Raw genomic sequence first — 14,208 nt, forward strand, 5'->3', positions numbered from 1 at the left:
AAAAAAGTGTAATAAATGTAATAGTATTATTTTCATTACAAATTAACAGTAGTATTGTCTTGTCGTTGTTGGCGTCGCAGCTAACTTACAGTTCATCATCATAAATCATCAGCCTATATTTATGTCCACTGCAGGACGAAGGCCTCCCTCTGCGATCTCCAATGCGATATCCTGTCTTGCGCTAGCTGATTCCAACTTGCGCCTGCAAATTTCGTAACTTCATCACTCCACCTAGTTTTCTGCCGCCCTCGACTTTGCTTCCCTTCTCTTGGTATCCATTCTGTAACTCTAATGGTCCACCGGTTATCCATCCTACGCATTACATGCCCTGCCCAGTTCCATTTTTCCCGCTTAATATCAATTAGAATATCGGCTATCCCCGTTTGTTCTCTGATCCACACCGCTCTCTTCCTGTCACTTAACGTTATGCCTAACATTTTTCGTTGCACCGCTCTTTTGTGCGGTCCTTAACTTGTTCTAGAGATTATTTGTTAACCTCCTGGTTTCTGCCCCACATGTTAGCATCGGTAGAATGCAATGATTGTACTTTTCTTTTCAACGACAGTGGTAAGCTCCCAGTCCGGATTTCGTAGTGCCTGCATTTATGCATTCCAGCACAATTTTATTCTTCTGTAAATTTCCTTCTCATGATCAGGGTCCCCTGTGAGTAATTGACCTAGATAAACGTACTCCTTTGCCGACTCTAGAGGCTGAATGGTGAACCTGAATTCTCGTTCCATTGCCAGGCTATTAAACATTATCTTTGTCTCCTGCATATTAATCTTCAACCCCTCTCACACTTTCTCGGTTAAGGTCCTCAATCGTTGTTGCTGAATAGGACAATGCCATCTGCAAACCGAAGGTTACTGAGATATTCGCCGTTGATTCTTACTCCTAAGCCTTCCCAGTCTAAGAACTTGAATACTTCTTCTAAGGATGCAGTGAATAGCCTTAGAGATATTGTGTCTCCTTGCTTGACCCCTTTCTTGATAGGAAATTTTCTACTTCTTTTGTGGAGAACCAAGGTAGCTGTGGAATCCTCGTATATATTTTCCAAGATATTCACGCATTTCTCCTGTACTCCTTGATTACGCAATGCCTCTATGACTGCTGGTATTTCTACTGAATCAAATGCCCTTTTATAATCTATGAAAGCCATATAGAGAAGTTTATTGTACTCCGCACATTTATCGATTACCTGACTGATGACATAGATATGATCCATCGTAGATTAGCCCTTCCTGTTGACAGCCTTTTCTCTTGGTTCCCCTGATTCTATTGGAAATTATCTTGGTGAATATTTTACACAATACTGAAAGCAAGCTAATGCGTCTATAGTGCGTCTATAATGGGTCTATAAATTTACAGTTATTGCTCCATAATTAGAAAGTAGGTGGTGCACTACACTTCCTTTGGAGGCCAAAATTCCTTCCTAATCTCTCGCCAGAAATGGTAGCCAATGTATGGTCGAAGAGAAAGTGATAAAGACATTGCCTTTGTCAAATTTTCCAAGTAGTCGGTCGATACGTCGTCGCCGCCCATCCGGGGACAATTTCTGAATACGTCCTTCATCCGTGTCATCAGGTCCTGATGAAACGTAAGCAGTTTGCTCAAGTCTCTTTGAGGCATCTGCATGGAGTTAGAGCCACTGCGTTTAACAAGAATAAACAATAGCCTTTCTGCGTCACTCACCTTTTTGATTTCATTCATATAAAATCTTCTAGACTTGTCCACGGCATTAACGTTGGTTGCCACCACAGTCGCCTGAAACGTGATTTACGCTTAAAACTATTCGTGAAAGAAAAATATCCCGACTTACCTGCAGCATCGACGCTGGTTCAGGCAAATTGTTTCCTTGGAACTTATCAGCATAAGCCTGCAATAGCGATTTCCAAGTAGGATACATACATGCTTAGTGCCGACGTCTTACTTACCTTAAAGAGGGTCATCAGCACTTCGCAAGTTATTTTTTTTCCATTGATCTCCTTCACCAATAGGTTTTCCGGTGCCAGAATAAAAGGTATCAGTTCTTGAAGTTTCGCCCGGAACTCTTCGCTAATGTGCTCAAGACGGCCGTCGAAATTGCTGTCTCTCGCCACCTATGGTAACATACACCCCGATCAGAATTTTGACCCATGATGTTGCGATTTATGAGATATCATGGGTGAAATACAACACACTAGCAAAAGCTCTCTAAAAAGTAATTTTTCAAACATTATAATAAGCATAACTGATAGATCAGGCTGATAGATTGAACTGATAGATTTGCAGCTGACATGCAGCGTTGTACAGGGTGTTCATTTTTAAGTTTCACGGAATTTTTAGAAATCACGTGTGGCAGGTAGCAGAATTCTTATCACTGAGCTGGGTTATTCGATGAGGCGGACAATAGTAGCACGAGAAGTCGAAACACATGTTCAACTAATTACCCAAAATGCACTAATTACCTTGTTATTTAATTACTTTACGACACATATTGCAATTTACGAATTGTAGCCCGTAAGCTTATCAGGCGTATCCACTTGGAAGGAATTTCCAGAATGACACCACTTTGGAGATATGCGCCACCAAACTCGCCGTACAACGGCACTGTTCTACCTACTTTTTTACCAAAATACCGTTTTATACATTAAAGCACCAAAAGTAACTGGAACGCCCATGTATTTCATTCCACACTTTGGGAAGTAATATCTCGAAGCTAGTGTCATCCTGGAAATTCATTTGAAGTGGATGCGTCTTGCAAACTCACCGGCTACAGTTCGTAAATCGCAATATGTGTGGTAAAATAAATAAGAAGTTAATTAGTTGAATATGTGTTTCGATTTCTCGCGCTACAAATGTCCACCTCTTCGAATAAGCCAGCTCAATGAAAAGAATTATGCTACCTACGAAAGGTGATTTTTGAAAATTCCGTGAAGCTTAATTTTGAACACCCGGTATAACAGCGATGGAATATTCACATGACGCGAATCCCAGTGGTTGGCGGTGGAAACGAGACGAAGGATTCAACGCGTCAGATGCTTCAGTGACATGAATCCTGCGGCAAGCTGAGAGCCTAGACGGGGACAGCCCTGGATGAAGCTTGACGGGTAGAGGATTTGCTTTGTTAAGTTGCTGCGCCTAAGATTTCACGCTAGGCTTCAGGTTATGTGTGCTGTTTGTGACAGGCCCAGGCGAAGGGAAACCCTTGGACAAGTGCCGTCAATTGAACAATGTTTCACGTGTTTGAGGAATGTGGCGCTGTGGCTATGTGTACAGTCGCGGTAACAGTAGTCATTGAGCCCAGCATGAGGTCATGGATGATGCCATGCAGGGTTGGCGAACTACACAAAAAAATGGGCGATAATTTCTTTTTTTTCGTTTTTATGCATAATTTGTTGTTGTCAAACATGTGCGTTCGATAAAAACTTAAGGCCTCACCGGTGACACGTTTGTTGAAATTTGTGACCATGTCCCGTTCCGACTGTGATGCAGCGGATGCGTGGACATTGAAAAGGCGAACACAGTTCTACACGGGCCCATCGTCAGCTGATCCGGCATACATAGGGATGGCCAACACTTTCGATGACGCAGTGAACGCAGTCCCGCACATGATGTTGATCAATGTACTTGGTGTCTGCTGTTGTGGACGACGTAAGTTTATGGCATGGCGTGGAAGAAGCCCTCAGTAGCGTGTGGTTGATGAGGTGGCGGCCATGATTTCAGCCTGTTGACTTGTGCGACACGAGCATGAGGTTGCTGGCGTAGGCAAACATGGACGCCCGAACACTAGCTTTGTTGTTCGTCTTCCTCTCCTTTGAGACACCACCCTTCCGTATACCGTCGCACATATGTACAGGGTCTTTTAGAGAACACGTTCAAAAATTTTTAAAGGTTACCTGTGGCAGGTAGCAGCAATTCTAGTTCATGAGCTGGTCTACTCGAAGAGGCGGACATTACTTGCACAAAAAATTGAAATTAAGTGACTACGTAGCAAACATTCACTAAATAATTTGTAACTAATTACCTCATGGCCGATATTGCAACGTACACATTCTAGCCGTGGAGTTCGCAAGGAGGATCCACTTGGAACGAATGCTGAGGATGACACCGGTGTCGAAATAGTAGTTACCGAACTTTGCGGAGAAATGCAATGGAGTTCCAGGTACTTCCTTAAGACAACGTCGCTTTATGCATTGAAGCACAAAAGTACCTGGACCGGTATATATATATATATATATATATATATAATAATATATGTTTGTGAAAGTTCATGCGATGCTGCAACTTTATCGGTACTTGATTGAGCTGCCAGTAATGAATATCCGCTGTGGCAGCTTAGTTGCTATAACGTTGGGCTGCTGAGCTTCAAGTCATGAGTTCGGCCTCGGCTGTGGCAGTTGCGTTTCGGTGTGGGTGAAATACACATATAAAAAGTTGTCGCAGTTTCACCCGAAAGGCGAAGCATCAATTGCTATAGCAAATTAGTAGAGAGCTATACGGAGTAAGGATAGTAGTTTTATCACGTCATACGGAACCTCACGGCGACGGCGACGCCAACGGCAGAAATCCACTTTGGAGTCTCCATATAATTGCTATCGCAATCAAATCATGAGCCATTCCACTTTGTGCAGGTGCATGGCCAGCGAAGCTGTTTAGGAGACGACAGAGCGGAGACCCAGAATTTTGAACAAATGTACTAACACATTTATTCTCTTGATCGGTGATCATCGTGACGAAAGGTACGCACAGACTTTCTCGTATCACCTTTGTTATTATTATATCAATTCCACCATATTCGCGTATAGTCCGGACTCCTGAGGAGCAACGCGCCTACGAAGAGCGACGGCACGAGTAGAGACGAGAATGTAATCGTCGCCGGGCGGGCGGAAAACACTACTGATAAAGATCTTGCACGAAATAAAAGCCACAGATGGAACGTCGCTCTTCGTAGGTGCGTTGCTCCTCGGGAGTCAGGACTATACGCGGCCTCCCCATTACGACGACAGAAGTGAAATTCAAAATGGAGAACGACACCTTGTCTTTCTGTTTTTTAATACATTGGCGTGGATGACGGTACCGCCACCCCGAGAAACGGGAGGTGACTAGACACGCGTGACGTTTCGACGACACCGCCACCACGAGAGAGCGGAAGGCAAGGATGCTAGTTACGCAAGTGCTTGGAACGCCAACAAAGACAGGGCGGTTTAAAAGTAGACATGGCCGATGCCATGATGCCGACACAGCCGTCATAATACCATTTTCGTCATGCCGTCGTCAACAAGCTATCCTTTTACCACCATGATCACTTCAAACGTCATTCAGCTGTCATTATGCCTTTTATTGCGATAGCAATTATATAGGCACACCAAAGCGGATTTCTGCCGTCGGCGTCACCGTGAGGTTCCGTACGACGTCAACGGCGATGAAATCGTCGCCGCGCGTCGTATGCTGTATGTGCGAGTGAAAGGGCGCGAGAGACGCGCGCTTTCACGGGGAGCGAACGCACGGCGGAGAGCAAACGCGCGTTCTGCACCGTGCTCCCTGAAGGGCTGCAGAATTAAGCGTCTCTTTCCTCCTTTAGAATCACCATATACATATTTAGAGAGCAAACGCGACTTCCTCTGTCGCGCGAAAGGCCGTGGGGGGACGGGAGGGAGGGAGGGGAGGCGACGTTTAGCTGCGGCACCAAATGCCTATTATATAAAGGCTCCGGCAACAGTCACCAACGCCGCGCGCGTTCGGTGCTAACGCGGGCAAAACGCCGACGGCGTCGACAACAGTTATGCGCGTTGCTGGTGCTGCTGCATGTCCAAGTTTATACAGCTGATAAAACTACTATCCTTACTCCGTATAGCTCTCTACTGATTTGCTATCGCAATTGATGCTTCGCCTTTCGGATGAAACTGCGACAATTTTTTTCTTACAGATCGTATGATAATAATTTTTCGTCAAACCACTTTCGCATGTCCTTCAAGTCATTCATTCTTCGCGGTTCTATTGTGATCACGCTGTCGTCATGAAATGATGATTAAGCCGCCTATGTCATGTCATCGTCTTCATTGCATCGTCATGAGACAGTCGCTATGGTTCATCCTTTGTCACACCATTGTTTTCATGTCACCACGGCCGTGCCATCGTCGTCATTCGTTTGCCCTTATACCAGCCTCATCCATTGTCTTCATCCTATTGCCCTCATGTCGTGCTCACGCTGTCGTGGTCATACCATCCTAATTATTTAGGAATTATCAACTCATATGCGTCATGCCATCATCTTCGCATTGAATTAGACGTTCCAGTGACGCCATTCCTTCTTCGTCATTCCGCGGCGGCGTAACTGCATCGACGTCATACAGACGTCATCATCTCGCCATGCCCATGGGCGACCTTGGAAAGTCAGTGCCATACAAAGTGTGACGATACCGGACTATGACGCGTATAGCCGAAGCTAGGGATGTGTCAGGATGATCACTACAGATGTTATACTGACGTGACTTCACAAATACGGTGTGTTGCTACATAGCTAGTATGCCAATCGCATTACCATGCACAGTCATCATGAGACGAGTTCTGTCGGATTTGTATATCATAATAATCACATTTGTGGCAAGCACGCATTCTGATCCCCGCCGTTGCTATAAAGCTTTGTCAAAAAAAAAGCGCGCCCGACTTTTGTGTCCTTCCTCAATCATGGGCCAATTTCCAGCGAAGCCTTTTCTTTCGAGCAGTTACAATGAGAATTTGATTTCATGTAATTCAATCACAAATTTTAAAACGTTCCATGTACACGTCTGGCCTATTACAAAACTTTCCCAAATATAACGCTTTCGAGCAGTTGCTAGGAATGCTTACAAGAGCAGCAATTATTGCAGATACATTTTACTTCCCCAGAAAATTGGCCATGGTGTCTCGTTCGCATATTCATTGCTACATTTTTTTTTCGGTTTCGTTCATTGTTCTCCCTGGACAACGTGATAAATTATGCGGGTTCCGTAAAATAGACATAAAACGCTACTGATTGCTTGTTTAATTTATTTATCGCAAATGCCTCAATAAGCAATATACTTTTGCCCAAACGTTAGTCATAACAGACCAATTATTTTCGCGAAATATAAACATGATGCCTTGTTTAGTTTAGCAAAGAAACCGGAGAAACGAAGTACGAACTTAGTATGGCGCATGAAAATAGAGAATGAGCGACGGTTTATTAGTCACTAACAGCATTCCAATTAACATAGACATTTAAACACACATCCACCTCTCCCCCCACCCCCGTTTCCACTTAATTCGAACTTGATGTCTTTTAAAATGTTTCAAGGACTCTGGGAAAATGGCGTATACGTGCCGTTATCCACAGTATTTTATCAACAAAGATTGGAAAACTTGAACGAGTATTTCTCTTCAAAGGCTGTAATTACCTTTCACCGAGTAAACATTTATTGTTCGTCGCTGCCAACTTGCATTCTACTTGATCGAAATACAAGGAACGCATATCAATATTGTATAATTTTTATCCTAAATTACCCTATAACGCATGAAAATTGGTGGATGACGAGCATTCAGTAACTATTGTGAAAGCACACAATCACCAACTCAGTGAAAGTTTTCGGTGCATCTCCACCATATAGTGAACCATATTTTTTTTTAGAAATACAAATTCTCTGCCGCTCTTGTTACTCCCTCGCAAACGGCTAAATTTCGTGTTTTCTGTAACGCTCTAACCTAGTCAGCAACGAAAGACTTAGAAATATTTATTCGACCGCTAACTGGCGCTCACCTAAAAATGGGCCTGCATATCACCGCTAACATTCCCCGAATTCCCAAAATATAAACACCGTGAGTCATCTAAGTTCTCTTAAAAACCATGTAAGCAGGTATAAAACCTTTTGAGCGCGTCATTAACGGCTTCATTGCAAAAAGACCTATTAGCTCTCCAATCTCCTGTTTCGAAAAAAAAATTGAGACCGAAGTGGGAAAAAGAGTATTTCTGAGCACTGATTCAGATAAAAGCCAGTGATGTGATGGACTGGTATGATTGACAAAGGCAGGCCATGATTTAAACGTAACAAAAATTATAGCGACAAACGAAAGCAGAGCAAACGTGTACCTTATCTCCAGGGTGAGGCATAAGGAAGCCGTCAATCTCCGAAAAGCAAGACCGGATTTTCTTTCGCAGCTCCGTCAGCTCCTTTGGCTGCCCATCCTTTATCTTCAGACGGCTTCCAATTACCGCGCGCCCACCTTCAGCGCCGTACTTGTACTCATCTGGATAATTCCAGTCTCGCACCAGAAAAAGAAGCCTTTGAAAGGTCTTTGCTGCCTCCTGCATGCCGGGAATGTTGTCACTTTTTACCCTTGGTACACACGCTATTAGTGTTTCACCAATAAATACCTTTTGTGCCAGCCTGCCGTACTCAGCAAAGAACTGCAGGTGCTGTAGATCATCCTCCTTGATGTTGTTCATTAGGTTGTAAACCTGTACTGAGCTCGTCAGCATGCTCATGGAGAATATCGTAGTGTTGTCTTTTAACGTTGTCTCGGTATCAAAGGTCCCTTGAGTGTCCATTAGCAAAACCGCCACTTTCTCACCACCGGGTTTGGTCATCTGAAAAAAGAAAGAATGTGCGTGCGGATATGAAGCCAGTGTAAGCAGTACATGAGTATATAGCTTACCACAAATACTTCGTTCCAGAGCAGGATGCCCACTGTATTCCGCGTACTACCAGGTCGCCATTCAAAGCCCTGAAGCGGGATGTTGATGTCGGCAAGCCAGTCGTGTCGGCCATTGTTCCGCAGGTATTTCAATAAGAAGTTGAGCAGGAAAGATTTTCCCTGTCGGTATGCACCTGCCACCGAAACCACGACGACTGGCAGATCTTTGACGTTGTCAGCCAAGAGCATGCTTTCCAACCCGCTCAGGTTGAATTCGAAGCCGTGGTCTGAGGCTTTTAAGATTTGGACTTGTTGAGCACTCATCGCGACAGTCGGTACGCTTGACCTGCACCAAACACATGGTTGGTTGGAAACATCAACATGCTACATAATTGTCGAAGTCCCCTGTTTCACTTGAACGCTTACTCCGATTGCAATGCTTCTCAATATAAATGAGGTGTAATTTTTTCAAAGTGAGTCAACTTGCGAAAACTACAACTAAACCAACATTTCTTGCATTTTAAACTGCACCTTGATACGCTTTGTGGGGACATGCGGGCATATAATAGTGGACCAAATCGAGCAGCAAAAACGTTTTAAAAAATGCATTTTAAATCAAATATGAGTCAAGTTACTCGCCTATACAAATCAGCATGAGCCAAATTCACTTATTTAAATCCAGCGCTCCTAATCACCACGCGATAACGTTGGCATGCCGTCTGTTATGAGTGTTTCCGCATGAGCACGTTGTCCAGGCTTATTTCTTAACACTCACAAAACTGCCCCTGGCCATAGATTATGATGACTGAAGAAGTTGTTGCATGTAGGCAGCTATAGCCAATGCTTTCGCGGGACACCCGCTTTCTTGCTTCTGCATGCAGTATACAAATGCACGGCTGGCTTAACGAAAAAAAAAATAAGCTACTCAAAGCCAATCTCGTTTCACCACATGGTAACGCAGGCGTGGCGGGCACAAATAATGTAGCCGGTGACACAAAGCTACGCATATCTAGCCGTCACCGTGTGTGCACAGGTTTGCTTCACTGCGTCGTGGCGCTGGCGCCCCACAGTACGCGGTCACCCACTCGCATGCCCCCTTAAATTTTGTGGGCGAGTGCGAATCCTGCAAAAAGAACCCTTATAGCTGCACCTTTGCCGACGAGTGACCACACAGAAAACCTCGAAATACAACCTTGTAATCAGCCGTGCCAGAAAAATGTTTCAAAGCCAAATTTAATAAACTGAATAGTTTGGCTGACGGTGGCCTTCATTTCAATAGCTGGCGAAATTTGTGCGATGAAGCGGCGGTGGACTACCAAAAAGAGAACGTCCTTGCGAAGCTTAGCGGGCCAATGAAATGATACATCAGCAATGTATCAGTCTTCTTTGCTCGTGTGAAATGTCCTACTGGATTGTTAGCAGTAGACTTTCTCTACCTGAGTAACCTAGGGCGGTACGCCGATATATTTCTCTTCTATGCAGCTAGCGCTCCTGGCGGAGGCATCTAGGGTTGTCACTTACGTCACTCAAGCACAAAGTAAAGTCTAGCCACGAGAAGCACATGCATTGCTGCATGGGTTAACCAGTCATAAACTATTTATGAAGTTTAGCCGCTGTTGGAAGCATATTTTTGATTTAGCCATCAATTCCTTTATTATATTATTGAAAATTATTAACATAAAAGCCTAAACACTACTATTTACAGCTCTGTAGCTTCGCAGTAAAAATGATATCACAGTTCTGACAACTGCATTTTCTAATACGTTTTAAGCCGATAAAAACCATATAATACACACCCCTATAAGATATTTTACGAATTGCTGAATGACACTTCTCAAATAAAATTTAAACATTGTAGCAAATCTACGTAAGCGATAAAGGAATAGCAAATTTTCCGCTTTAGATGCTGCAACAGATGCTTCAAGAAATGCAATTTACAGGAATGCGATATCTGTTTTTGTGCAGAGCCACGAATTTTTACACATCATGCTTCTCTTTTCTTAGAACTTACCAATTTTAGGAAAATTTTAAGTAAAAAATTCACGCCCAAAATCACAATTTTTATTTTTACACTCACCAGAATTCGTATTTCTCTGTCAAATGCAACCAATTTCATTAAAATTGGTCGAGGGGTCATGGTTGCACAATATCATTAGGCTTTCTCAACCCCAGCCGAAAAACTAGAATAAACGCATAGTAATCTCTTATGCACAGTCGCACGCCAGTTCATCAGCAGTACTACAATACAAAAGATTGCCATTGATGGTTTTAGACTGCGTAAATAGTAATGTGATGTCAGAATAAATCTTGCCGATCGTTCTAGGCCGCTTGGGAGGAATCCCATGCGGACTTTTATCCGTCGAGATACAAAACTTGCGTCTTTCTGTTTCCATATCGAGGCGAGCTTGTCCCAGGGTATCCTCGTTAAGCTTTTGATATACGTTATCATGTATGATTTCTTGTCCGCCGGGGGGGGGGGGGTCGCTATCAGTTTTATTGTGCACTCTTGACGTCAGTTGCGCATTTGAGTTAGCACTCATTATTATTTCGCTTTAGGCGATTTATCCTTATGCAGACAATGCATCTATTCGTAATCCATTGCCGTCCCGCAGACCTCCCTTTCTATGGAGCTCGTCCCATTCCAGGTCTGCTTTGTTTAAGAAGCAGGTGTCGTACCATGGCTTCCATGATGTTCACACATAAGAACTGAAACGCGTTCATCAGCGGGCCCGCTCCCACATTGGTGGACATAACGTTTACGTGAAGGCGTGCCCAGATGATGTTAGATAGGCTTTTGAAACATTTTAATGTTTACATGGTTTTCTAAGCCAATGCCCTGTTATTCGCAGTCATATTATGTAACGCAGAGTGTTCTTTTTTGTATGACAGTAATTATATGCATAGAAAGAATGAATTGTTTTAGATGCGAAGCATCTTATTCTCGGGGCTATGTCACTCCCTCCCTCCCTACCTCCCTCCACCCATCCAACCGCCGTGCGTCCACACCCCTACTGCGCATGCGCATCCTCCTCCCCCTCCTCTCCTCTCCTTGTCTCATCTTCTCTCCTCTCGGCATTCCTCCTCTCCTCTCCGACGCTCCTCTCCTCTCCGGATTGCGCAACGAATGGCAACACCTGCGGCTCCGCGCGCGATAATGCGAAGCTGCTTAGGTTAGAGGCGCGACGGTAGGCGCCCCAGAGGCCACTGTTATGTAATAGGCTGATGAAGTAGCCTTAATTTCACATTCTCTTGTTCTTTTGAATGTTATCTAAACTTGAAGTGCTCTTGTATACTTAAATGCCTGATGCTAATTTTCATAACAGCGCGAAAAAGAGATTGAGCAAGACAGAAATGAGAAGAATATGGTGCTGATTGTCAACAAGCAAACAAATTTGTGATGCTGCCAATTTTTTTGCTGGCATGCTAATTCATGGCACATGTTCATAGCCAAACACAAAGGAGCAATGCAAGGAAGCAAACGAAAGGAAAAAGCCACACCAGCAAAGAACACCACTTTAGAAATTTATCATCATTCTAGCAGCGTCATTTTTGCATGAATGATGACAATGCAGGCTGGCTGGTACATCTTGCTTTGTGTTTTTTTGCGCTGAATGCTTCCATAATTTCGTGTGCGACTTGGTCGTGATGCAGGCTAAAGTGCATGCACCATCTCCAGCTACCTTAGTGCACTGTCAAATACGAGTACATTGCTGCTCTAATAACGCATGGGTGTTCATTGCGGCACTCGTTAAAATACATTCCGGTCTGCACAAAGCAGGTTCACCTGCAGGAGAACGGAATCTAACTGACAAAGTCAGATGCGCACGTAAAAAACATGGTGGCCTGCCTCGTTGGGCAATGATTTCGTGCTTGCTAAGAAGGATACTTGTTCTTGCTAAGAACATCAAATCCCTTCGGCACCTTGCCACGACTATCTTCAAATAACTAAGAGGCCATGAATGTACAACACCATTGCCTTCTTTTTAAAAATGGAAACCGTAGTGTTGGGATGAGTACTGGCAGATACCACTTTCAAATGCTTAACAGAATCTCCAAAATTATACCTATTAGCTACTCTGGATATCTGGATTTCCTGGGTTTCGTGATCTGCGCCACGGCACAGAATCCCATCAGGTGGACATGAGATCTTGTCAAGGTTGCTGCTATTCATGGCTTGGCAATTTCACTTTTCACTAGTTTAGTGCATGCTGAGCAGTCCTTCAGCAGTCTCTTCTATGCATTTCTTCTTTCGAGTCATACCGTTTATTGTTTGGAGTGATAGAGTTTGCGCAAGTCTTCTTATTTACATGTGAAAGTTTGAAGATGCTGGTAAAGTAGAAGTTGAAGTAGAATAGTTGAAAGTGTGACATGCAAGACTCAGTCCAACACTATGTTACTAGGAATACAGTGGTACATCATGTTCGTGGCTTCTCCTATTTTTTGAAGAATGTCGTGCAAGGTACAGAAAGGACTTGTTCTCAGAACGGAATGACTTGGCTCGCACTTCGCAGGTGTTGAGGAACATTCAGAGTAAAGGCACTTCCCAAAGACATCGCACAACGAGGATTGCCACTGTGTTTGTTACATGCATATGCTCGGCCATCTATGAGATCGATTTTTCCTGCCGCTGTATCTACATCAGGCAGACGGGGAGTCGTTTTAATAAGTGCCTTAGCAAGCAATAGCATAATATCAAGGCAGCAATGTGCTCGCAGTTGGCAAAGAACTGTTGGGCCTGTAAATGCCAGCCACGGACCAAGAAGGTGCACGTCCAGTACTAGCATCGTGACCTGGTGCCAGGAGAAACTATGGAAGCATTCATGGTAAAGAGGAATCAAGATGAAACATACAGCTATACATTGACGTAATTGATTTAAATATGGTTCTGCTGAGATGAAGACAGCTGTGTGAAGACGTGGCTTCTTGCTTGTTTGAATGTATTTTTTCACATTATCTTGAGAGTTCCTTCTTTTTGTTTGAAAACAAACGTTCACCATGAAGTAGCATGTCAACTATAAAAAGGGACAGCAACACAAATGAATTCGTCAGTTTATAGTCAGTGTCATGTTCCTGTTGTGTGCCTTTCACATTCCCCACTTATTCCACTGTTTATAATTATAAACCAGTACTAACTATGCAAGTTTACTATTCTTCTGAACCTATTTTTCGTATTCTGCTGCCGTCAGTGCACAAATTACTAAAATTAAATTTACAATATTAGCTTGTGCGTGGCAAAATGAGCATAAAATTGCAAGAAGCACTTGCATTAAAATCTTCCGCATCACATTTCTTGCCTTATTGGTAGCTTTTTGCTCCGTATTAAGGTTTGAAAGCTGCACTTCTCAAGAGCAGCCGGCATAATTAGATGACCATTAATTGTGACCAGTAAAAACTGCATTATAACTGAAGTGTGGCGTGGCTTCAGACGTGAAACAAAAAGCGGATGTGATGAATTCTTGCATCAAAGGCTAATGAAGCATAAGGAAAGGCAGGGCAATGCACGAAGAGAAATAGGTGAATCATAAATCGGGAAGGGCACCATCCTGTTTTACAAATCCCTTCTCTGCCATTGGTTTT

General features: G+C 43.6%; 1 protein-coding gene across 2 annotated transcripts in view; it reads right to left on the reverse strand.

Annotated features, from left to right (window-relative positions):
- Positions 1-14,208, reverse strand: part of LOC119463774 (atlastin-2) — an 85,016-nt gene that overhangs the window by 55,782 nt on the left and 15,026 nt on the right. For both annotated transcript variants that reach the window (XM_049655805.1, XM_049655804.1), the window contains exons 2-8: positions 8,653-8,977; positions 8,372-8,584; positions 8,087-8,302; positions 1,935-2,099; positions 1,820-1,876; positions 1,693-1,764; positions 1,495-1,629 (exon numbers count right to left, since the gene is read on the reverse strand). In XM_049655805.1, the coding sequence (XP_049511762.1) occupies positions 1,495-1,629; positions 1,693-1,764; positions 1,820-1,876; positions 1,935-2,099; positions 8,087-8,302; positions 8,372-8,584; positions 8,653-8,955 (1,161 nt within the window). In that variant the 5' untranslated portion in view covers positions 8,956-8,977. The remainder of the gene's footprint in view (positions 1-1,494; positions 1,630-1,692; positions 1,765-1,819; positions 1,877-1,934; positions 2,100-8,086; positions 8,303-8,371; positions 8,585-8,652; positions 8,978-14,208) is intronic.

This window comes from Dermacentor silvarum, chromosome 9, assembly GCF_013339745.2.
Source record: "Dermacentor silvarum isolate Dsil-2018 chromosome 9, BIME_Dsil_1.4, whole genome shotgun sequence".
NCBI classification, from domain to species: Eukaryota; Metazoa; Arthropoda; class Arachnida; order Ixodida; family Ixodidae; genus Dermacentor; species Dermacentor silvarum.